Consider the following 25,014-nt stretch of genomic DNA (forward strand, 5'->3'; position numbering starts at 1 on the left):
GGAGGAAAGTTGCTGGGTTAAAAGCTTTTTAAAAAAGAAAACCCATGAATATATTTATGTATTTATGTATTTATTTATTGGGGTAGTATACAGTATTGAACTCTGGGCCTCGTGCTTGCCAGAAAAGCACTCTACCAACTTAACTACACTACACCCCTTTTGCTTTATTTTCCAGACAGGGTCTTGTGTTTTTGCCATGGCTGGCCTGTAAGCACAATCTGTCTACTTACTCTGCTCATGTGACTACGATTATAGATGTGAGCCACTACACCTGGCTTTCTCTTTTAGATAGGCCCTAACGCTTTGCCTGGACTGCCTCAAACAACAATCCTATTTCCACCTTCCTAGTAGTTGGGATTGTAGATACGAGCTACTGTGTCTAGCCTCAGAAATGTTCAGACTTTCTACAAGAGAATTCAGTACAAGGTCTGATCCACCCTTAAACTTGAGTAAAACATAAAGAAAAAAAAAGAATAGAGGGGATGAAAAAGGAAGGGGAGAGGGGAGAAAAAAGGAAGAAGAGGCAAGGAGAAAGGAGGTGAGGGAAAGAAAGTGCTCTAAGCCAGCTGCCAGTGTCCCCTCTGCCTGCCCTAGTGACCCAGGGCCTCCTCTCCTCACGAATCACCATGAGGGCAACTCAGAGGACCAGCAAGGCAGGGGCATCTTCAGTAAGAGAAAGAGACACAGGAATAGCAGTCAACCTAGCATCTTTGTAACTCCAAGCAGGACTCCAGTTTCTCCCTGTGTTTCCTGGGTGAGCTCTGACTTGCCAGGTGCTGAATGGTTTGGTGACAAGAGTGGCAAGAAGGCCAAGGCTAGATTATAGAAAAACCTAGTCACCTGCTGTCTGTACATACATTAAGCTGCAAGTAGCTACAACCACAGCAAGTGAAACACTCACGCCTCGCTACTCAGGAGGCTGAGATCTTAGGATCACAGTTCAAAGCCAGCCCAGGAAGGAAAGTCCGTGAGACTCTTCTTACCTCTAATAAAACTCAGAAAACCAGAAGTGGCGCTGTGGCTCAAGTGGTAGAGCACTAGCCTTGAGCTGAAGAGCTGAGGGACAGCACCCAGGCCCAGAGTTCAAGCCCCATGACTGACAAAAAAAGAAAAGAAAAGAAAAGAACAAGCCAAGAGTCATGGGATAGGGCTGGGTGTGGTGGCATACCCCTGAAATCAGAGCTACTCAGGAGGCAGAGGCAGAAGGATCAATAGTTCAAGGCCAATCTGGGTGACATTAATGAGATTCTACCTTATGAACAACTAAAGCAAAGGGGAAGGAGCTTGGCTCAGTTGGCATAACACTTGTCTGCATGTATGGGACCCTGGGTTCAATCCCCAGCACCATTATAAAAAAAAAAAGAAAGAAAGAAAGAAAGAAAGTCACGGTGTTACATGCCAAGTAGAGTCATGGGCCCCAGAAGAGAGAGCAGCATTTGTTTCTGAGAACCACACTGAGATGAGAGAACACGGAGGGCAGGCCTTCGCTCTGAGACCATCCCCACCCATGTTCTCCTACATAAGAGTGAAACAGGGGCGCAAAGTTAGAGCCCCTCACACAACAAATGTCCAGGCCCACCTCCAGCCCTGGGAGAACATTCTCTTCTTCAAGAGGTGCTGTCTTCCACCCTTCCTTCCTCCACATTGCCTGACTGTGCCTTAGACCAAGTCACCTGTTTTACAGATAGAAAATCTCTCTTCAACAGCTGGAGTGTTGCACTGTGCTGAAGCACGCCACTCCCCTCCACAGGCTGAGCAGTCCAGATGTGGCCAGCAGGAGCACATGGCCGCCACACAGTCATCCCCACTGCAGCCTGGGACTCACAGGCAGGGGCTCTGCCACTTTCTTTCTGCAGCCGGGGCTCCCACCAGCCCTGCCTCTTCTTCCCCAAATGGGAACACTCCTTGCAGAGCAGGGATCGCTCAGTGTCACACTTCAGGTGGCAGGAGCCCCAGGTGTCTTGTCGCTCATCTTCAGGGATCATAGCAGCTGGGAGAAGGCGGGGTGGCTGGTGGAAGGCAGGAGCCCAGGCCCTGAGGCAGGGCTGTAAACATGGTAGTTTTCTAAGGCCAGACTGGTACGGGGCTCTGCAACCCAGGTTGAGTCTCCAGAGAGTGGTGAGGGACCCGGGCTGGGGAGAGGGCCTTTCTGCATCCTTAGACAACTGAGGGACTACTCTTTGGGAGGAGGAGTACACTGGGAGGAAAACGTGTTCTTCTTCAGCAGGGCAAACACCTTGTGCTCCACAAAGCACAGAAGGGATGCCTAAACAGGGCACTGTCAGCAATGAGGCTCTAATGTGGGAAGACATTCTTGAAAGGTGGAGCAGGTAACAAACACTCACCGGTCCCCTGTGCCCATGAGGGCTGCTGAGCCTCAGCACACACTGAGGGCCGAGGGCTGAGGGCCGACTGCCGCTGCATCTGTCTCTTGGTGCAGAGCCTCCGGCCGTGTCATCACCCAGGAGGGTGCAGGCCCCAGCTACTCACCACCAGGTGATCTTGAACTCGTAGATGGGGCGCTTGCAGTAGTAGTGGTTGACCAGGTGCTTGTCACACACACCGATGCACTGGTGGTGCACCGTGAGACCCTGTGCCGACAGGTCGGTGACCAGGCAGTGCAGCAGGTCGTAGACATCAGCCACAGCCTCCCAGGGCCCAAAGGACACGTCCACCTCACAGTGGTGCTCCAGTAGCTGCCGGTCGCTGTCGCCACGCTCAAAGCGCAGGGAGCTGAGGAGTGGGCATTCGTACGGGGTGACCGGCATCTCCTCCTTGAAGACACAGACCTTGAGCTTGGCAAAGCGGGCCTTGCGCTGCACGGCACGCAGCCGGGCGATCTCCACAATCCGCTCCAGGTGCTCTGTGGGGTGAGCACAGCACCCATCATCGGGCAGGGGCGGCACGGGCAGGAGGGAGAGTCCAATTGCACGAGTAGGGGCTCTAGCAGGGGCCTGGCCTCCCACCCCACAGCCACAGGACAAGGCCCAGCTCCCCCCCACCCCAGAGTGAAGCCCCTCCCACCCTCCGCCCCAAGACAAAGACCCCACACACCCCAGGAGACCCCACACCCCACTCCCCAGAACAAGGCCTCCCCACCCCATACCCAGGATGAGGCCCCTGGCTCCACAACCTCAGGACTAGGCCCACCCCACCCCACATTCCACACCCCAGGACCAGGCTGGCCGTCTGAAAGCAGCCTGCAGGCACTGTCCCCCAGAATGCTTGGAGCCACCTTGGGAGGCCAGGCCCCAGACACAACCCTCACCTTTGTAGTAGGGCATGAGCCCCAGAAAGGCCTGGCGCACCTTCTCGCCCTTCAGCGGCTGCATGTCCTCCAGCTGCTCCAGGAGTGGCCCAATGGCATAGAACTGGGCCTCCTTGTGCACCGCCCGCACGCGCTCCCGCGGAGGCAGATCCCCCGAGCGCAGGAAGTTCAGCACATCTCTGAGCAAGAGGAAAGAGACATGAGGATTGGACAGCCCTGCAGCCAGCACTCAGAGGACTCAGCACAGTACCAGCATCCCCACCAGCACCAAGAGGACACAGCCCCTTGGTTCCCATGTCCCTCCCACTGCAGGACAGCACAAGAACAATGAACTACCTCCCCATGAGGAAATCAGACCAGCCAACAGGCCGAGCAGTGCTTAGAAGATCTCTGATGCACCAAGTCCTCCACAGGCTTCAGTATGAATATTCGATACATGCACACGTGGTCGTTTTTATTTTTTCCTCTGCTGGGGATGCAACCCAGAACCCCGCACATGCTGCAGGCAAGCATGCCACCTCAGAGCACACCTCCAGCACCTCCAGCCCCAATGAGTACTTTTTTTTTTTTTTTTTTTGCCAGTCCTGGGGCTTGAACTCAAGGCCTGGGCACTGTCCCTGAGCTTCTTTTGCTTAAGGTTAGTGCTCTATCACTGGAGCCACAGCACCACTTCTGGGCTTTTACTGGTAGTTTATTGGAGATAAGAGTCTTACAGACTTTTCTGCCCAGGCTAGCTTCGAACCATGATTCTCAGATCTCAGTTTCTGAGTAGCTAATATGACAGGAGTGCGCTACCGGCACTGGGATGCAGGTTAGTACTCCTCAGTGTACAGGTTGGTTATTTTACAGCAGGAATATATGCACACAGCACCCCATGGATTGGGCTCTGGGTGTCTTGCCTCCCGTGTCTCCCCCTCCCTACTGATGGGCAGCCACTGCAGCTCCTCCTTTTCCTACAAGTGGGATCACAGAATGTCCTCTCTGTAGCTGACTTCCTCCCCTCAGTGAAGGATCTCTGGGTTGCCCCCGCTGGACATGACAGTGTTTGCCTCTGCTGTGGCTTAGCTGCCCTTGACGGTGGGCACTTGGGCTGTGACCAGTTCAGGGCTATTCTGAGGAGAGCTGCCCTGGCCACTCCCGCCTGGCTCTTCAGCTGTGCTTGCTGGTCACAGGTGGTAGAGGGTTCACAAGATGAGCTGTGGCACTTTCTGCCCCACCAGCAGCCCGGAATTCTACACGTCCCATCCTTGCCATTAGTATGACCTGCTGACCCAGCCCACGGCCACACAGGCCAGGCCTCAGCAGAGCCTTCAGCCCACCATGGGAAGCCCGTACCGCCAGCATTGCCTGCACGGTGGGCACTGGGAAGGGATTGGTGCACCTATTTTATTTAAGTACTTGCACGGGTGAACTGCAGGCCAGGCATGTGTACACGGTAGCCTGCTTTCTGCTACGCCCTGTCCAGCCCTCTGCTCTGTAGCTCTGCAGCTCCGCCCCCAGACACAGGCACCACTAGTCCGGAATGAATCCGAGTCACCCATTCTGTGTGTCCTCTGGGGCCTCTTCAGCAAGCACCCATGCGCTCTGCAAGACAGTGCAAGGACCAGGAAGAGCACTATGGGTGCTGCCAATGGGGGCCAGCCTCTTCCTCCCAAGCAGCCTGGAAACAAGAACCTTTTTATAGTTCCACAACAATATGACACGTGCTTTCTCACTCCCAGAGGCCGCAGATGCTCTCACCTCCAAAAACCCCACATGCTGCTGTTAGTATTCTCCCCACCTCTAGTCCTCAGCTCTACCCAGACCTGAGTTCCTCCCTGCCCTAAAGTTCCCACCATACAGCTGGCCATTCCCTCCCTCTGCCCAGACCTACCTGCACACACACCTACCTCACTAACTCCCCCAGACCTTCTTGCCACTTGGATAGGGGCAGACACCATGTGTTCCCTCTCCCAGGAGATATGGCCCCTCTAATAATAAACCTTATAATAATCTTTCTCCTGTGCCTGCTTGCCTCCACGTGGTCCCCTGGGATGGTCATGAAGGATTATTACAGCTGTAAAGTCAGTTCACTGGCCAGAGGCTCCTTCCTAAGGACAAAGACCACCTTCCTCGCAGGGGCAACTGAGACACGCTCTGCCTCCCTGTACCTGCGGTTCAAGCTTAAGGACCATGTCAATTCTTAAGTCATCTCCAGAGTTAAACTGAAATTCAGAGAATTCCAGACTCTCGGAAGGGTGACCTGACTAGGGTCCCGCTGCAGCCCTTAAGCCTCATAGACAGCACACAGGGGGCTGTAACCATTTCTCAGGAACCTGAGACTTAGTTACAGTGTTCATGGATACAGCCTTTTTCTAGATTGTGTTTTTTTTTTAACATGTTTTAGTGTTAAAATTATAGCGATGACAAATTTATTTGGCAAAATTAAGGCAACCCTTTGTGAGCCTTTCCTTCATCTTTTTTTTTTTGGGGGGAGAGGAGGTCCGATCGTGGAGCCTGAACTCTGGGACTGGGCACTGTCCCTCAGCTCTTCAGCTCAAGGCTAACGCTCTACCACTTGAGCCACAGCGCCACTTCCGGCTTTTTTCTTTTTTTTTGCTTATGTGGTGCTGAGGAATCAAACCCAGGGCCTCAGGCATGCAAGGCAAGCGCTCTACCACTGAGCCACCTTCCCAGCCCTCCTTCATCTTTTTTGTTTGTTTTTTCCCTTGAGACAGGGTCTAACTATGTAACCCAGGACTGGCCTTGAACTTGAAATCCTCCTGTCCCATCTCCTGATTTACTGAGATTAAAGGTGTGTGCCACAATGCCTGGCTTGAAGAAGCTTCATGCCTGGCAAGAAGCTGGAGGCCTGCTTTGCACCTGGTGGGGGGGGGAGGCTCCCCTCCAGGAGTGGCCCTTCCTCGCCTGCAAGTTCTCTCCATGCGCTGCTGAATCTGAGGCCTCAGAAGGCCCAGTGCATCCCGTTGGGCTTGGTGGTGTGTGTCCCGGAGTTCCCCAGCTGTCCTTGTTTCCTTTGGCAAAGCAGGTTATAAGTGCACTGGTTAAATACCGTCAATACATAACCTCCTCTGGTACTAGGGACGATGCTAGAGCTCGCCTGCATGGCTGCCGAGTGAAGGATACATACCCAAAGTGTGTGCCGTCGCGGTCAATGAAGTAGCGACCCTCTGAATCTGTGGGGATGTAGTGCCGCCCACTGAACATGGCCGCCAACATGGTGTCCTCATAGCGCCGCAGCGTGGACAGGCGCGTGGTGAAGTGGGCCCCTCCAATGTTCAGGGGAACGACCTCAGGAAACTGGAACGGAAGCACAACAGGTCTCAGCCTGCTCCATCCCCCAGCTTGAGCAGTGCCACCCTACACAGTTACCCCAAGCCCTAGCATCCGTCTGAACCCCTCTCCTCTCCTTTTCCCTACACATACGCATTGCCAGTCCTGCCCGCTCTCCAGACCACTGTGAGGCCAGGCCCCTCCATCCCGTCTCATCCTCTCAGCAGTCACCACCTCCTCTGGCATCCTGAATTAGCATCTACAGTCCTGCCTCTCCTGTCTCCTATGCCCCAAATGTCCTCACCACGGTCCCCATCCCTCTATCCAGCAAGCAAAATCACCCACCCAGTGAGGCAGGTGGTCACTGCACAAAGGCTCTGGGCAGGTGAGTGTCTTTTCCCAATTCATACCCAGGCCCTGCAGAATCCACAGTAGACAGCCACATCCACTCACTCCAAAGGCCTCTCCCCAGGTCCTCCTGGAAGGTTCACTGCCCAGAGTCACATCCCAGCTCCTCCAGAGTGCCTCTCCTACAGACCAATCCCCATGTGAGTAATTACTGTCTTCTGTCAACCCTTTCTTCTGGGTGCCATGCTTCCCACGGGCAGGGAAAGACTTTCTGCCAGTCAGGGGTCTGTGAACTCAGCAGATGTTGGCTGACTGCATCCAGGCAGTCAATCCTCATCCCCTATATTCTGTATTCTCTAAATTCACACCATTTCTCTCCTGCTTAGTCTGCAGTGATTCATCTCCAGCTCAGATAAGGTTGTAGAGGCCAGAACTGGATGCAGTCAAGAAAAAGAAAACATTTTCCCTGGAAGCCAGGCACTGGTGGCTCATTTCTGTAATAGTAGCAACTCAGGAGACTGAGATCTGAGAATTGAGGTTCAGAGCCACATACCACAGACAAATCTATAAGAAACTTACCCCCAAGTAACCAGCAAAAAGCTGGAAGTGCAAATGTGGCTCAAGTGGCCGAGCTCCAGCCAAGAGCTCTGAGTTCAAGGCCTAGTACCAGCAAAAAAGATTTGTCCTGGGAAGCTCAAGGCACCTCCTTGAAAGCTCAGCTGGTTTTTTTCCTTCCCTTCTTCTTCCTTTTAATGTCTTCTATTGCTTGTGGTTTCTATGGTTTATAACTGAAAGAAATGTGGCTAGTTGTAACTTTCCCACAAACTTCCTTCAAGTCAACTAAAACTTTAACCCGGTGCATTCTCTTCAAGGTCACGGCCTCTCTCTGGCTCTAGTCTAACTCTTCTATTATCTGCAGCTCCTTTCCCAGCTTCCACATCCTTTGTACAGCAGTCCTTGGTAGGATCCAAACATATTAAACAGAACCTACCCCATGCCAGGCTTACAGAATCCTTAACAATGCCTATTCCAAACCTGGCTTACAGAATGCTTAACCAGAACCAACCCCAGATCTGGCTTGCATGAGGAAGGAAGGGAACAAACAGACTTTTCAGTCCTGCCTCTCTTGTCCCTACTTCTATACCAGGACCCTTCACCAATTCCAACACTGCCAAGGACTCAAGAGCTACATACACTCTGAGCCTCTTAAGAACCTTTTCCAGAGATGTTCCATACAACCTTGCGTCTGCTCTATTAAAGAAACCAGGAAGAACATAAGAAATGGCAAGCAGTCTGGGAGCTCATAGGCAGCAATCTGACTGGCCCGTGGGGCAGCTGGCACTCAGGGCCGGCCTTCAGCCTGAGGCTCTGGGTATTTTCCTTCAAACCACACTCGTCCCCAATGACAACACAAAAAATAGCACCACTGTGTCTCTATTGGCTTCTTTCCCCGAAGGCATGTCCAGAATTTTGCTTATTTTCACAACTTTCCCAGGAAGTGGGGAGTTCAGGGTTCCCAACACGGCCCATCCCTGCGGGGAGCCTCGCCTGGCCCAGCCCCCTGGGGCTCTGTCCATCTCCATGTTTCATACTCTCCTGACTCACCATTGCCTTGGGTCTCCTGGGTCAGTGTCTACCTCTTTTCTGGCCTCCCAGACTTGGGGCGCCTCTTTCCCACCTGAGGGTCATTCAGGAGTTAGGGTCGCAGTGTCACAGGGAAGGATGCACCTCTCAGCATGTGGGCAAGGGAGCTCAGGGTCCCAGGTGGGCGTGGATGCCTCCTCGCACCTGGGACCCCAGGCTCTGAGCCCCTAGGTGGGCGTGGACCCCTCCGCACACCTCCTTGAGGGCTTGGGGAGGACTTGGGGCACGGGGTCAGGGTGGGCGTGGACCCCCTTGGCGCAGCCCAGCTGGAGCCCCTGCTCTTGGACTCTGCCAGCAGTTATTGTCCTCTTGAGGGTCCGAGGACCCCTCCCACGGCCTCGGGCCACACGGGCGGGAAGCGTGGGGGGACCAGGGCTGGAGCCAGCAGCCCGGTGGGCGGGCAGGATGCCACAGGGTCCCACGGGGCGGGGCGCACAGCCCGGGCTGGTCCACCAGGTCGGCTCCCCGCACCTGCTCCCGCCCCACCCGACCGGCTGGTACCTCCTGGGGCAGCAGGGGCAGCGCGGGCCCGGCCTGCGTGGCCGTCGGTGTGGCCGGCTCCAGAAAGTCGTCCTCGGCGTCGGAGCTGGACATGGCGCCGTCGGGCGCACGGCTGTCTGGCTCCCGCCCCGTGACTACCACCATCCCTCTGGCTCTGGGCGGTGGGCGCGGCTTCAGGCAGGCGAGGATGGTGGCCCCGGGCTCTAGAGCCGAGCGGCGCCAGGCATGACGCGGCGGGGGACGCCGGGAGCCTGAGCACGCGCGCAGGAGAGGGCGGCGGCTGCTCAGTGCGGACCTCCGCGCCGACTGCGGGCCGCGGGCCTGACCCGGCCGCCTCCGGCCACTGGCAGGGCTCGCCTCAGCCCCGCCCAGATTGGCAGGCGGCTTGCCCAGTCAGCGCCGCTGCGCGCTCCGCCTGCGCCCGGGAAGCCAATGGGAGGTCGCCCGCTGGCCTGCCCCGTTCTGATTGGCTGTCTGGCCAGCGGGCGCGCGCTCTCCATCCATCCCGCTCCTGCGGGTGGGTGGGCGGGGGCGCGCTGCGGGGTGGGCCGCGTCCGGTCCCGTGGGGCCGCGGTGCGGGGTGGGCGCCTGGGGAGGAAGAAGTCTCGTGGGGCCGCGGAGCGGGGTGGGCGCCGCGGGAAAGAGCGCGTCCCTCCGGGCCGTGGTGCGGGGTTCCTGAAGGAGCCGAAGTCACTGCGGCCGCGGGTGGAGCTGGCCGCGTTCCCCTTTGCTCTCCTCGTTCAGGGAACAGAGACAGCGACGACCCGCGGCCCAGGAGGAGACCGGCCGGCCGTTCCCGTGCGCGGACGCAGCGAGCCCCGGGGCGGGTGTCGACCCGAGACGTTTCCATATCCCGTCCCCCAGTTGATCGCCGCCGCGCTGACCGGAGCCCAAGCGAGACGTAGGCTGGGCCGTCGCAGTCCCTCAGAGGCCCCGCAGCCCGGGACACCGCGGGTCACCCCCGCCCGCCCCCGTAATCCTGGCGCTGCGGGTGCGAGGGCCCCGAGTGGTGGCCCTCGCGAGGGCGGGCCCGGGCGTTCCCCTCATCTCCTGACCTCACTGGGGACCGTGTGCGCGCGCCCGCACCTCCGGTCCTCACCGGGGATCCCCGGGACTCCAGGGCAAGGCCGCGCACTAGAGCATCTGTTATGTTAGGCGTGGAGGCGAAGGCGGGTTCGGATCTTTAACTGGACGAGGGGTGGCGGGGACCAGCGCCCTGTTCTCCCCTCAGCAGGTGGGCCTCACCCCTGCGAACCTCCACAGCATCCAGGAGTCCCAGGGTGGGATGGGACGGCCCGTGTCCATCGCGTTTTCAGGGCCCTGAGCTTTTCTGTGCCAGGCTAGTGCCCTAACACTTGAGCCACAGCTCTACTTCGGCTTGTTCCGCAGTTAACTGGAGACAAGAGTCTCAAGGACTCTCCTGCCTGGGCTGGTTTTGAACCTAGATCCTCAGACTCAGCCTCCTGAGTAGCAGGATTACAGATGTGGTGTTCCACTAGACATTTTTTTTTTCCTTTTTTTGAGGGGGGGGGGTCCGGTCGTGGGGCCTGAACTCTGGGCCTGGGCGCTGCCCCTCAGCTCTTCAGCTCAAGGCTAGCACTCTACCACTTGAGCCACAGCACCACTTTTTGCTTATGTGGTGCTGAGGAATCGAACCCAGGGCCTCGTGCATACAAGGCAAGCGCTCTACCACTGAGCCACCTTCCCAGCCCCTTCTTTTCCTTTTTAGGGAAAATACACACACTTTTGAATGTGAAAAAAAAAAGTGCTGATTCAGATCCTGATCTCTAATTTTGTTGAATATTTTATACTTATATGAACAATAAAGTGAAAGGAGGAGGGGCTGGGAAGTTGGCTCAGTGGTAGAGTGCTTGCCTTGCATGCATGAGCCCCTGGGTTCAATTCCTTAGCACCACATAAGCAGAAAAGCCGGAAGTGCTGAAGAGCTGAGGGACACTGCCCAGGCCCAGAGTTCGAGCCCCAGGACAGAAAGGAAGGGAGGAAGGAAGGAGGAATAAAGGAAGGAAGAAGGAAGGAGGGAGCCAAGCATGGTGGCACACTATAATCCCAGCATTTAAGAGGCAAGAGAATCACCATTTGGAGGCCAGGCTGAGCTATATCATAAGACTGTCTCCAAAAAAGAAAGAAGGGGGTGGAGGGAGAAAGCATCTGTTTTCCATATAACCCTCTTTGGGTTTTAATCTTGATTTAAATATTTTAAACAATTATAGATAATAAATGAAACACAATGTTCCTAATACAACCAGCACATGCATCTCATGCCTCTCCCTCCCAAATACTGTGTGCATCATTATGGGCAGGGTTTCTGTCTGGTAGGGATATACAGTACAGAAAAAGGAAAAGCATGTGCAGTGTGAAGTGTCATTGGAAAGACTCCATAGCTGGGCCCCAGTGGCTCACACCTGTAATCCTAGCTACTCAGGAAGCTGAGATCTGAGGATTACGGTTCAAAGCCAGCAGGGTGGAAAAGTCCATGAGACTCTTAGCTCCAATAAACTACTCAGAAAAAGCTGGAAGTGGCACTTTGGTTCAAATGGTAGCACACTAGCCTTGAGCAAAAGCAGCTCAGGGACACTGCCCAGGCCCTGAGTTCAAGCCCCAGGACCAGAAAAAAAGACCCTATATAACCACCCACTAATCAAGAGCTAGAACCCTGGCAGCTCCCCATGAAGTCTGCCTTGACCTTCTGAGATCACTGGCCTGACTGACAACCAGTTTTCCTCCTTCATCCTCCGATGTATCCATCTCTAGACAACACAGCCTGATTTGAGCTGTTGACTCCAAGTGGATGGCACATCACTATTGATGAATTTTAATTATCCTCCCGTGTTGTGCATGACAAACTGCTGCTGTGAGCTCAGTGTCACACTCAAAATGACGTGGGCCCCATGGACTCTTTACCTTTCTTCTTCCCTCCTCCATGTCCTTCCTTCAATCCTTCTAGGACCAGGGATTCAACTCCAGGCCTTGTGTTCACTAGGCAAGTACTCTACTACTTGAGCCTTGCTTAGCCCTTTTTTGTTTTATTTTTTAGGTAACTTAAGATACAGGGTAACACTAGACCAAGAGCAGTACAGAGTTAAAATAATCTATAAGGTTATTAGAGGTTGTCAAGCATTTATACAAGTTTGAGGCTAGCCTGGGCAACTTCATCTACCCCTCAAGACATGGGTTCAGCTGGGCACCAGTGGTTCATGCCTGTAATCCTAGCTACTCAGGAGGCTGAGATGTGAGGATCACGGTTCAAAGCCAGCCTAGGCAGGAAAATCCATGAGATTCTTATCTCCAATGAATCACACAAAAAAAAACTGGAAGTGGTGCTGTGGCTCAAGTGATAGAGTGCTAGCCTTGAGCTGAAGAGCTGAGGGACAGCACTCAGGCCCAGAGTTCAAGTCCCACGACCCCCCCAAAAAAAAAGGGGGGGTTCATACTAAACAACTCAAATTTATATCTATTATTAAACAAGCCTTTTCTGTGTTAAATAATTTCCCACATTGCACTTCATTAGCAGGTGGTACTAAATGATGTGAGTGTGCCCCATGTCACTAAATCCTCTCTTCTCAAAGAGCTGCTTCCTTTTTTTTGTCCTTATAAATACATTGCAAATGTAGAGAAAGCTTTGACCACTCATGGGAGTATCTGTTTGGCCAACAGGGGGCATGTGATGGCTTCCATCTCAGAGCAAGGCTGGCTGCCATTTCTGCAGCCCATAACCAACACAAAAGTGGTTTCACTGGAAAAATTCACTGAATTATGGATCTTCTGTAACAACCAGCAAACTCTTGAAAGAATAAAAGTTACTTATTGTTTTAGCAAGATTAAATGCCCACCCACACATATTGAACAGTCAAAATACTGAGCTTTTTTGTTAGGACTCAAGCCCCAAGGTAACAGAAAGGATCTCTCCTCATGTCCAGTGCAGAGTAAGGTAGCACTAGATACGCCATGTTAGACACTACACCTCTGCTGAACACTACTGAACATGTAGGGAAGCAATTCAGTCCTGAAAGCACTAACTTGGCCTGACAAATGCCCAGATACCCCCCTAGAAATTCAGATTTGCTTCCAATTTTGTTTTCTTTTGTCAGTCATGGGGCCTGGGCACGTCCCTGAGCTCTTCAGCTCAAGGCAAGCACTCTACCACTCGAGCCATAGCACCACTTCTGGTTTTCTGGCAGTTTATTGGAGATAAGAGTCTCACAGACTTTTCCTGCCCAGGCTGGCTTTGGTAATCCTCAGATCTCAGCCTCCTGTAGGTAGGATTATAGGCATGAGCCACCAGTGCCTAGCTTTGTTTTAAAACAGGGTCTCACTGTGTAGCCTGGGCTGGCCTGGAACTCACAATCCTCCTGAATCTGCTTCTAGGATTATGGGCATGTACTATGATATCTGGCTATGTCCAAAGCTTTATGCAAAGGAAGAAATTGTACTTTTTTTTTTTTTTTTTTTGGTCCGGTCATGGGGCCTGAACTCTGGGCCTGGGCGCTGTCCCTCAGCTCTTCAGCTCAAGGCTAGTGCTCTACCTCTTGAGTCACAGCGCTACTTCCGGCTTTTTTCTTTTTGCTTATGTGGTGCTGAGGAATCGAACCCAGGGCCTCGAGCATGCAAGGCGAGCGCTCTACTACTGAGCCACCTTCCCAGCCCAGAAATTGTACATTTAAACAGATGGGCTCACACATATTCCTAGCTACTCAGGAAGCTGAGATCTAAACCAATAGCTCAAAGCCAGCCCAGATAAGAAAGTCTGAGACTCTTAGTAATTAACCATAAAAAGTCAAGTGGAGCTGTGGCTCAAATGATAGAGCACTAGCTTTGAGCAAAGAAGTTAGAAACAACACCGAATTCTAGAACTCAAGTCCTAGGCCTGGCACAAAAAAAAAATTTTTTTTTTTGTCGGTCATGGGGCTTGAACTCTGGGCCTGGGCGCTGTCCCTCAGCTCTTCAGCTCAAGGCGAGCTCTCTACCACTTGAACTACAGTGCCACTTCCGGTTTTCTGGTGGTTTATTGGAGATAAGAGTTTCACGGACTTTCCTGCCCGGGCTGGCTTTGAACCGCGATTCTCAGATCTCAGCCTCCTGAGTAGCTAGGATTACAGGCGTGAGCCACCGGCGCCCGGCTGGCACAAAAAAAATTTTAAAATTTAAAAAAAAAAAAAAGATTGCTGGGTGCTGGTGGTTCATGTCTAATCCTAAACTACTCAAGAGGCTGAAATCTGAAAATCTCTATTCTAGATTAGCATAAAACTCCAGCTGGGCACTAGTGGCTCATGCCTATAATCCTAGCTACTTAGGAGGATGAGATCTAAGGATCGCGGTTCAAATTCAGCCTGAGCAGAAAAGTCCCCATGAAATTCTTTTTTTTTTTTTTTTTTTTTTTTTCTTTTTTGTATATGTTTTTTATTGAAAACATACTGTACATAGGGGTTACAGTTACATGAGTAAGGTAATGAGTACATTTCCTATTGAACATTGTTACCTCCTCCTTTGTTTTTTCCCTACCATCCCTTCCTTCCCTACTTCCCTAACTCTTCCCTCCCCCCAAAAGTTGTAAAGTTCCTTTTCTACATCTTGTACATCTCATTGTTACAATGCCCCATGAAATTCTTATCTCTGATTAACTCCCAGAAAACTGGAAATGGAGCTGTTCAAGGAGAGCACCCAGATCCTGCGTTCAAGCCTCACAACCACCACCACCAACAACAAAAAGACTCCAGCTCCAAAATAACCACACCTCCAGCACAAAGCCAAACTGAAGGTGTGGTCAAGTGGTAGAATGTAAGTTGAGCAAGCAAGTCAAGCAAGTGCAAAACCCTGAGGTCAAACCCCAGTACAAGAATGAAGAAGTAGGGGGGAGGGGGGAGGCTGGGAAGGGATGTGAAGGGTAAACAAAGGAGGAGGCTGCAATGCTTGGTAAGAAATGTACGCATTATCCTGCCCATGTAATTGTAACCCCTCTGTACAGTATGTTCACAAATAAAATTAAATTAAATAAAAAAAGCATAGGAATTATAAAAAAAAAAAATGAAGAAGTGGAAGGAGTCTTGCCCAGCCTTCTTCATCATCAACCAGCCAGCTTTGAGTCAGTAATGCTGCGTGTGTGTTCCTAGGTAGTGCTTGAAATAGGAGTTTAATGTCTATTGTTCTTGTTTGACACTGACAAAGTCTAACTAAGGGCAGCTGGTGTACCTCTTTTTTTGCACACACTATTTTACCCACCAATTACTACATTCATAGGTGGTACTTAACAAAATTGTTACTCCACCATCATGGTGACTTCCACACTTGTGTAAAGATGGCGGTTGCAAGGAAGGTAGTAGTTACAGCACAGACACACTGGAGCCAGCCTGTCCCTGCCCCCCAGCTTCACACCACATGTCTACCCTTCTCCCTTACACCAGTCAGCTCGTTCCTGCCCCTCCCAAAGCTTGGGTTTGAACTCATAGCCTTATACATGCCAGGCAAGTACTGTACCACTGAGCTATACCCCAGTCCTTGGTACCTTAAAAAACAGGGTCTCTTTATATGGTCCAGGCTGGCTTGGAACTCATGTTTCTCCTGCTTCTGCTTCTTGGGCAATGGGATTACAGGTGTGCACTATAGCACTCAGCTCTACTCAGTTGGCACTTCTTGAATTTGGCCAACAGAACTTGCCCTTGATTCAACTGAATATACTTCATCTTTATACAATGCTAAAAGTCATATGCCATTTGGAGAAGAAATGTCACTCCTCATTAACCTCAAGGAAAAGGCGCTCATACCAGAAAAAAAAAAGACCTTGTGAAGGTAGGATGTCCCAGATTGGATTCCTCAGGCCCTCAGTAAAGGGAAGACCCCTGAACTGGTCATCCTGGGCCACACCTCCTGGTCTTTTCCTACTCTGCCTTCTCCCAAGAACAATGGTGGGCAGGTATAACAAATAAGAATCATGCATTTCTGTTGGGGGGCTGACAATGGAAGGTTCAATTTGTAATCCTAGCTACTCAGGACACGGAGATCAGAAGGATAGAGATTCAAGGCCAGACTTGGCAATGAGACCCTTATCTCAAAAACAAGCTTGGCATGGTGATGTCTGCCTATAATTGTGGCTATGCAGGAGGGAGTAGGTAAGACGATTGTGTCCTTGGGAGAAAAATATATATGAGACCATTTCAGAAAATAACTAAAGCAAAAAGGGCTTGGGGGAGTGGCTCAAGTGGTAGGAGTTCAAATCCTAGTACCACCACCACCAAGAATCCTGAACTCCTTAAGGGATGTGGGCAGGTTATACCTAATGGTGCCCACCCCTCCCATTCTGATAGGCTCTGGAGAGGTCTATGACCTTTGTCCCCCAAAGCTGGGGGCTCAGAACTTACACAAGAAATGATGCCTGTCAAGTGCTCTGTGGAAGACTGTCCTGCATTTGAGACCATAGCAGATGACCAAGGCCTCATGAGAAAATAGGGTGTAAGTGGCTAAGCCCTTACTGAGGCTGAACCTCCCAGGGCCGGGGTGGGGTAGAAATCTGGGTGAGGATATCTGAGAAGCAGAAGAGTGAAAGGAGCCAAGAGCAAGGGGCCTGCAGCAGGAGCAGCGAGGGGACGGGGTAATAGAACTGCTTAGATGTTCACACCGACTCAGCAGTAGGCAGCTGCAGAAAGTTCTGGAGCGAAGGAAAGACAGAGCAGAGCCTAGTGCTGATACAGCTGCAATGCTGAATTAAACTGCAGGGCACAGGATGTTTGGCTCTGGCTTACATCTCTAGCACTACTGGGGGTGGAGGGCAGAAGCCCCCATCAGAGCGGGTTGAACTGAAGGAAGGCTGGGAGGCTGCTGGAAGCATTCATCACTTACCAAGAGCCACTTTGCTGGAGGCCAGAAGAACAAAGACAGCAAAGGACACAGCGCCTGTCCTGCAGGTAGGAGTCAACAACAAGAGTCAGCTAGGGCATGGTATGTAGAGGCAGGGCAGGAGGCCAGGAAGAGGACTCTGGAAGAACTACAAGGCCAGAGCACAAGAGGGCAGCTACCAGGCAAGGAAAGGTGGAAAGACATCATGGGGAGAGGTCGGTGTGCAGGTGGCCTGCAAGAGCTGGGCACAGGCACCCTGGAGCCTGGAGGCAGCAGGTTCTCACAGACACACTGCAGAAAGATGCGGGGGTCTGCAGGAGCTATGGACAGGAGCGCAGTGTCTTGGGCCTTGTGTGGCCCTGAAACCACAACCTGAGCAAACATGAGCTACTGGAGTGCTTCACATTTAAAGCTTTTATTTTGAAAAATAAAATACAAAAGTCATTGAGTTGTAAATGTATACTGTCATTTCCCACCTTCTCAGAAACAATACAGTGAATTATTTAAATAATTAAGGTACTTAATAGTATCCACATCGGTACACTTAAAACAGGCACACGTGTTCTACAAAACACTGGGACACGCACAGACAACCTATTCTGAGTGAGGTGGCTGGCTCTGCCCGCGGAGCGCCACGTTTGAGCTCCGGAGGCAGGTCCGGGGCCGGAGGAGGAAGAGGAGGAAGAGGAAGAGGAAGACGAGGAGGAGGAGGAATAGGAGGAGGAGGAGGAGGAGGAGAAGGAGTAGGAGGAGGAGGAGGAAGGACCGCCGTGATGATGCTCCCAGCACAGGACTGTGAGATCACTGGGAGCATGAATCAGGTCACCAGGGGCCAGGTATGAGAACCAGGCTGCTAGCACACTCGCACGCAGGCAGGCACGCAGGCATGCGTACCCACGGGGTGCTCCTGAGAGGACGGCTGGTGCTGCAAAGTCCCTTCCACTCACAGGCAGCAGGGGTCTCCTAGGACAAACAGACAGAACATGGTTACCACATGAGTCATGGCCCGCTCAGCCTGCACCTCAGCCACCTCCTCAGGCAGGTGCCAGGCAGCCAGGCAGGAGGAGGCTGGGAGCCCTGGGAAACACTGAGCTGAGAGTAGTCTGGGATGCACTGGGTGCTTCAGGCTATACCTGCGGCAGCTGCAGTGTGGAGTTGCGGAGGGGGACCAGCAGCTCATATCAAAGTCATGGCACTAAAAGGAGGGTGCTGAGTCTCCTGGAAGGACAGACAGGGTCACACGTCCCCAGCTTCCCCCCAGCTTGGCCCAGAGGAAGACCTAGCACCGTGTGGATCAGCGGGCAGCTGGGAGCAGTGGACATACAGAGTGCCCAATTAAGCTGATCACCGTGCATGCTGGTGCAGTAGGGCCACACCTCCCTATGTTAAAAGCAAATTTCCCAAGGCCTAATGACAGCCATCACGCACGCATGCATGCACTCATCAGAGGGCAGCTGAACACTCCACATTCTCTTCGGCCCCAAGGCCCACAGTACTATAATCTTGACTTTGACATGACACAGCAGTGCATTGCTGCTTATGTTTAGACCCCATGAAGATAGCAAAGTGTAAAAATCTCACTTGAGCTACTCAGCTTCAGCTCAAGGCTACTGTTATACCACTTTGAGCCACAGCACCACTATGGGTTTTCTGGTGGTTTATTGGAGATAAGAGTCTCACAGACTTTCCTGCTCAGGCTGGATTTGAACCATGATCCTCAGATCTCAGCCTCCTGAGTAGCTAGGATTTCAGGCGTGAGCCACCAGTGCCTGGCTTAAACTACGAGATTTTTCTTTTTTTTCTTTTTTATTTTGGAGGGGGTCCAGTCTTGGGACCTGAACTCTGGGCCTGGGCGCTGTCCCTCAGCTCTTCAGCTCAAGGCTAGCGCTCTACCACTTGAGCCACAGCGCCACTTCCGGCTTTTTCCTTTTTGCTTATGTGGTGCTGAGGAATTGAACCCAGGGCCTCTGGCATGCAAGGCATGCGCTCTACTACTGAGCCACCTTCCCAGCCCCAAACTACGAGATTTTTAAGAAAGCTTTTCAAGCCCCAAACAATGAAAGGCATCCACAACATCTCACTCAGACCATAACTGTGGGTTCAGCAGACGGCTTTGCCCCCACAAATGAGCTGGTATCCTGACATCTGCCAAGCCTTACCTCAGGAGTGAAAGAGGCCTTGGCCAGGCTACTCCACTTGCTCTGTCTGTTGGAGGAAACAAAAGATATTGTAAAGTCCTTGAAGCTATCAGCATGAGAACTGACAGTTCCCACTGACACATCAGGCCAGCTGGCAGGCTCGACTCAGACTTGCAAGTGACCCCAGCCTGAAACTGTCATAAAATGAAGGACAGCAGGTTTCTGCCTTGGTTCCAAGGAGGGACACTAAACCCTCTGACATTTCCTGATAATGGTTCTGGTCATGCATGAGCCCCTGAGTCATACTGAGTACGCAAACAGTTGAGGTGACTTGGGATGAGGACAGGTCACCTGGAAGATCACAGTTGGGACTTTGACTCAGCCTGACCACCAGGCTACATGGATAAACCTACAGGAGAAATCTGGGTACTGAGGCTCAGGGGTACTTCCCAGCTAATGAACCCACAGATGTCTGGAAGGGTAGAGTGCTTATTCCACAGGGAGAGGGCACAGCGGCTCTATGCCCAGAGGCCCCTCTCCCCAGGCCTTGGTGACTCTTCTCTGGCCAAAGAAGAGTCCTGATCTGTGCCTATTATAATAAAGCTGTATATGTAAGTCTGGCACTGGCTAACCACAAGTCTATGACAGTCTAGGTGTTTGCAGTTCTAAGTTCTACCACCTTCCTTTACAGAACCTTTTCTAAACCTATGTATGTGTGCATGGAGGAGGGGGAGGAGATGCTAAAAGCTAAACACAGTAAGGGTTGCAAAGAGCCTGCCAAGACTTCTCATTTCAGATCATCCTTTTCTTATTGATTTGTTGAAACTCTATATTCTACAGCTAGATCCTTTGTTCAAATGTTTTCTCCAATATAAGGTTCACTTTTCTAGTCTTTATTTATTTTTTGCCAGTCCTAGGGCCTGAACTCAGGGCCTGGGCACTGTCCCTGAGCTTCTTTTTTTGTTCAAGGCTAGCACTCTACCACTTGAGCCACTCTACCACTTGGCTTTTTCTGTTTATGTGGTACTAAGGAATCAACCGAGGAATCAAACTTCATGCATGCTAGGCAAGCACTCTACCATAAGCCACCTTTCCAGCCCCTTTCTAGTTATTTATGACTTAAAAAAAAATTTTGTGTCAGTCCTTGGGCCTGCACTCAGGGCCTGGGCATTGTCCCTGAGCTTTTGTGCACAAGGCTAATACTCTACTACTGAAGCCACAGGTCCACTTCTGGCTTTTTGGTAGTTAACTGGAAATTAGAGTCTCATGGACTTTTCTGCCCTGGCTGGCTTCCAACAATAATCCTCAGAGTAGGTATGATTACAGGCATGAGCCACTGGCAGCTGGCTCTTTTTATGATTTTTAACAGGAAAATAGTCTCAATTCTACTGTGGAACACTACCCGTTCTTTAGGTTAGCAAACTTTTCCTTGTTAGGTTATGAAGGCACTCCTCACCTGTGGGAACATCAGTCTTGTCTTTCACAGTCTACATTCCTCCTGGAAATCACTGGAATCTCTGATAAGCCCTGAACCCTTTTGTTTTAGTCTCAAATTCCATCTTTGACTCCTTCAGACCTATGCATACCAGCCTTAGGGTTTGGTGTTCCTTAGTACACTATCTGGGTTTATTCTCTGGCTCTGGCTTCCAAGCCTGTGTGAGTAACAGACAGGGGCCCTGCTCCCTGCTATTCTTTTTTTTTTTTTTGTCAGGCCTGAGGCTTGAACTCTGGCCTAGGCACTGTCCCTCAGCTCTTCAGCTCAAGAATAGCGCTCTACCACTTGAGCTACAGCGCCACTTCCGGTTTTCTAGAAGTTTATTGGAGGTAAGAGTCTCATGGACTTTCTTGCCAGGCTGGCTTTCAACCATGATCCTCAGATCTGAGCCTCCTGAATAGCTAGGATTACAGGCATGAGCCACTGGTGCCTAGCTGCCTTTCTATTCTTAATCCTGATTTCTCATCTGCAAATTTTTTTTTTCCAGTCCTGGAGCATGAACTCAGCTCTTCAGCTCAAGGCTAGTACTCTACCACTTGAGCCACAGTGCCACTTCCAGTTTTTCTGGTGGTTAATTAGAGATAGTCTCACAAACTTTTCCTGCCCAGGCTGGCTTTGAACTGTGATCCTTAGATCTCAGCCTCCTGAGTAGCTAGGATTACAGGCATGAGCCACCGGCACCTGGCTGAAAACATTTTTAATGAGTGAAATTGATGAATGACTCCTAAGTCTATGCAAGTAAGAATATGCCTTATAAATTCTCTGAGTAATATTTATCAGCTACTGATGGTAGTCATTACACAATGGTCAGCTTGGAAGAATCTTCATCTCTGGATGAGCCACAGCTTCTCCTAGAGAAGACAGCTCATTGATATTGGTGCAACAGGTGACTTTCAGATATACCTCTGCATTAGTATGGGTGTGTGTTTTCCAGCTTTTTGGTGGCTAATTGGGCTTTTCTGCCCATGAGATTGGAAATGGCACTGGGGCTCAAATAGTAGAGCACTAGCCTTGAGCAAAAGAAGTGCAGGGACAGTGTTCAAACCCCAAGTTCAAGCCCCACAACCAAAAAACAAAAATAAAAAGAACATAGAAGAGCACAGAGGGTGCCCATACTTTATTACAAAGTAGATTATCAGGAGGCTGGGAGGAGACATGAAGGCACACTGACCCATATGAACTCCTGTGTGGTTCATGAATGACGCTTAGCAATGGGCACTCAGTTAACAGCAGGCCACCTGCCTAGCTTGGGAAGACACTGAGCTCTCTGAGATGAGGACTGTTAAATTATCATGGCAGTGATAACCACATGCCAACCTCTGCCCCACAACACCTTGTCATCATTTTTTTGTCAGTCCTGGGGCTGAACTCAGGGCCTGGGCACTGTTCCTGAGCTTCTTTTGATCAAGGCTAGCACTCTACCCACTTGAATCACAGCGACACTTCTGGCTGTTATTGTGGTACTGAGGAATCGAACCCAGGGCTTCATGCATGCTAAGCAAGCACTCTACCCTAAGCCACATTCCCAACCCTCTGTTTTATCTTTTGAATGTCCTATCTCTTAAAAAAAAAAAGTTGCCTTTCTGGAAGCCCATCTCTTACAAAACAAGAGGAAGCAGCAGATTTCATATATAGTACCTGGGGTTTTTCCTTAAGAAAATCAGGTAGCTGAAACTCTCCTTTGTAGACCTGGAAAAAGCAAAGCAAGTATGAGAGGAAGGAAGTAGGTACATGGTCAGCAGTTCAGGACAGTGTGGGGCTGGGTATTTGGAGTCTGGCTGGATGGAGGGCAGTCTGTGCCTGTGCCCTGCAGCTGAGTTAGCCTCTGGGCCAGGCTAACCCAGACATTCTCCTGAGAGAAAGCCAACCTGGGACAGCATCTCTCACACAATCTTACAGAACCCATGCTGTTTGGGAACAAGCTCCTGGTTACATTTTGAATTCTCTAACAGTAGAACCCTTGATATAACTGAACTTCATTTCCTCTGCTTATGTCTGATTCCCAAGCTGATTTGAATATTAGCTGATTCTTGCCTTCTGTGTGTGTGTGTGTGTGTGTGTGTGTGTGTTTGCGCGCGTGCATGTGTGCATGCATGTGCACAGGCACACATAATACTGGACCTGGGAACTCTCCCTTAGCTTTTTCATTCAAGGCTGGTGCTCTACCACTTGAGCCACACTTCCACTTCTGGATTTTTGGTGGTTAATTGGAGTTCTGTCCTGAACAGAATGATGTAACAAATACCTAAAATATGGGGCAGAGTCTTCTAATGGAGCAAGTTGGGAGCTAGGACTTCAGAACTAGCTCTACCTTCCAGCATTTACTGAGTAGTTATTGGAGTTTCACAGACTTCTTGCCCTGACTGGCTTTGAACCAATTATCTTCAGATCTCAGCCTCCTGAGTTGCTAGGATGACAGGCGTGAGCCACTAGGGCCTGGTTGGTATTTTCTTTTCTTTTCTTTTTTTTTTTTTTTTTTTTTTTTGTCGGCCGTGGGGCTTGAACTCTGGGCCTGGGCACTGTCTCTCAGCTCTTCAGCTCAAGGCGAGCGCTCTACCACTTGAGCTACAGCGCCACTTCCGGTTTTCTGGTGGTTTATTGGAGATAGGAGTCTCATGGTCTCTCCTGCCCGGGCTGGCTTTGAACCGCAATCCTCAGATCTCAGCCTCCTGAGTAGCTAGGATTACAGGCGTGAGCCACCAGCGCCCGGCTGGTTGGTATTTTCAAGATACAATTTTTTTTGTTTGATTTGGTCCGTCGTGGGGCTTGTACTCTGGGCCTGGGTTATGTCCCTCAGCTCTTCAGCTCAAGGCAAGTGCTCTACCACTTGAGCCATAGCACCACTTCTGGTTTTCTGGTGGTTAAATGGACATAAGAGTCTCACAGAAAAAAAAAAAAAAAAAAGAGTCTCACAGACTTTCCTGCCTGGGCTGGCTTTGAACTGCAATCCTCAGATCTCAGCCTCTTGAATAGCTAGGATTACAAACATGAGCTACCAGCACCCAGCTTACATATGTATTGAAATTTGTGCATGTTTGTGTGGTGCCAGACACTAAACCCAAGGCGGTATGCAGGTTAAGGAAGTACTCTACCACTAAGCTACAGCCCCAGAACTGTACTTTTATTGTTGTTGGTGGTGGTTATGGGTCTTGAACTCTGGGCCTGGGTGTTGTCCCTGAGCTCTTCAGCTCAAGGCTTGCACTCTACCACTTGAGCCACAGTGCCACTTCTGGTTTTCTGGTGGTTATTGGACTTTCCTATCCAGGCTGCCTTTGAACCTCAATCCTCAGATCTCAGCCTCCTGAGTAGTTAGGATTACAGGCATGAGCCATCAGCGCCTGGCACATATTTTTTTAACTCTAAAGGTCCAACCAAAGGTCAGGAGTTCAAAATGCACTGTAAACTCAAATCTTTCCCCTTCTTTCTGCAAAAACATTAAAAGGTCCAATATGATTCTTGATTCCTTCCTCTCAATTACAGTCATGTGTACAGAATTGGGCTAATCATAATTCTGAATAGAATTCAATTCATTATAACTCCTAATTCCTGACAGACTTTCATCATTAGTCCACACTTGGTCTGCTCTTGTTTATTTAGTAATACAATTCCTTACTTTTAATAAGGTCATGAGCATTGCCCCTTGAGGAGTTATGATAGTCTCACACTTAACCAGAGAGAACATTCAACCTCTGCCAGAAATGGTAATAGAGAAAGGAATCCCACATTATCACATCCTTTAATCCTTCTGGGCTTTTGTGGTTTAGTAGAGACTCATTATCTCTACAACACAAATGTTGCAGAACAGCTGATAACATGCATGTTTACATAGTCTCATTTGACTTTAAATATTTTGGCAGCTGTGAAAATCTTAGATGGAGTTCTTGGAAAGTTCAACAGTCTTGTCCAACGCAGAAACAATGTGCCAAATGTCCATACTTCTTGTATCAAGAAGAAAAACAGATTAATCAGCTCAGAAGCATGATATTCTATGCCAAAAATGTTCTTAATAAAAAGAAATGTTCCAGTGGAAAGACTATTGGGTACAGTTGGGCAGAAGGTGAATTAAGTTGGGACTGTAGAGCAAGTATAAACTACAAAGTTCTTCCTGCTTCAGAAAGCAGTGTAGGGGCTGGGAAGGTAGCTCAGTGGTAGAATGCTTGCATTGCATGCATGAGGCCCTGGGTTCGATTCCTCAGTACCACAGAAGAAAAAAGACGGAAGTGGTGCTGTGGCTCAAGTGGTAGAGTGCTAGCCTTGAGCTGAAGAGCTGAAGGACAGTGACCAGGCCCAGATTTCAGGCCCCGAGACAGGACCAAAAAACAAAACAAAACCAGAAAGCAGTGTAAATATAAGAAAGTAGCAGCAGAACTTTACTTTCCTGAGAAAAAAAGTTGCCTCGGCATTAGATCTAAATAAACATCACTCAGGACATGCAAATGCTCAAAACGGACATGAAAAAAAGGTTCAACATCAGTAAAAGCTAATCAAATCCACTGTGA

The 25,014-nt window shown here is 50.7% G+C and overlaps 2 protein-coding genes across 4 annotated transcripts in view; both read right to left on the reverse strand.

Moving 5' to 3' along the window:
* Positions 1-1,770: 1,770 nt before the first annotated feature.
* Positions 1,771-9,310, reverse strand: Kctd7 (potassium channel tetramerization domain containing 7). Of its 2 annotated transcripts, none has more exons than XM_070035616.1 (4): positions 9,035-9,310; positions 6,399-6,568; positions 3,309-3,447; positions 1,771-2,863 (listed from the first exon to the last, which is right to left on the reverse strand). In XM_070035616.1, exons 1-4 carry the CDS (start codon positions 9,176-9,178, stop codon positions 2,483-2,485), a joined length of 834 nt encoding a protein of 277 aa, XP_069891717.1. In that variant the 5' UTR covers positions 9,179-9,310; the 3' UTR covers positions 1,771-2,482. The 2 variants fall into 2 exon arrangements, with proteins under 2 accessions (XP_069891717.1, XP_069891716.1); XM_070035615.1 differs by having other exon boundaries at positions 3,269-3,447.
* A 7,968-nt stretch (positions 9,311-17,278) lies between these two features.
* Positions 17,279-25,014, reverse strand: part of Tpst1 (tyrosylprotein sulfotransferase 1) — a 48,160-nt gene continuing 40,424 nt past the window's right edge. The window contains exons 4-6 of one of the 2 annotated variants that reach the window (XM_070035617.1): positions 22,154-22,204; positions 19,042-19,087; positions 17,279-17,845 (exon numbers count right to left, since the gene is read on the reverse strand). In XM_070035617.1, coding sequence (XP_069891718.1) covers positions 19,070-19,087; positions 22,154-22,204 — 69 coding nt within the window. In that variant the 3' untranslated portion in view covers positions 17,279-17,845; positions 19,042-19,069. The remainder of the gene's footprint in view (positions 17,846-19,041; positions 19,088-22,153; positions 22,205-25,014) is intronic. The other variant, XM_070035618.1, reaches the window with a different exon arrangement.

The sequence above is a fragment of the Dipodomys merriami genome, unplaced genomic scaffold (assembly GCF_024711535.1).
Source record: "Dipodomys merriami isolate MVZ:Mamm:240054 unplaced genomic scaffold, mDipMer1.0.p SCAF_26, whole genome shotgun sequence".
In the NCBI taxonomy this organism is placed as follows: domain Eukaryota; kingdom Metazoa; phylum Chordata; class Mammalia; order Rodentia; family Heteromyidae; genus Dipodomys; species Dipodomys merriami.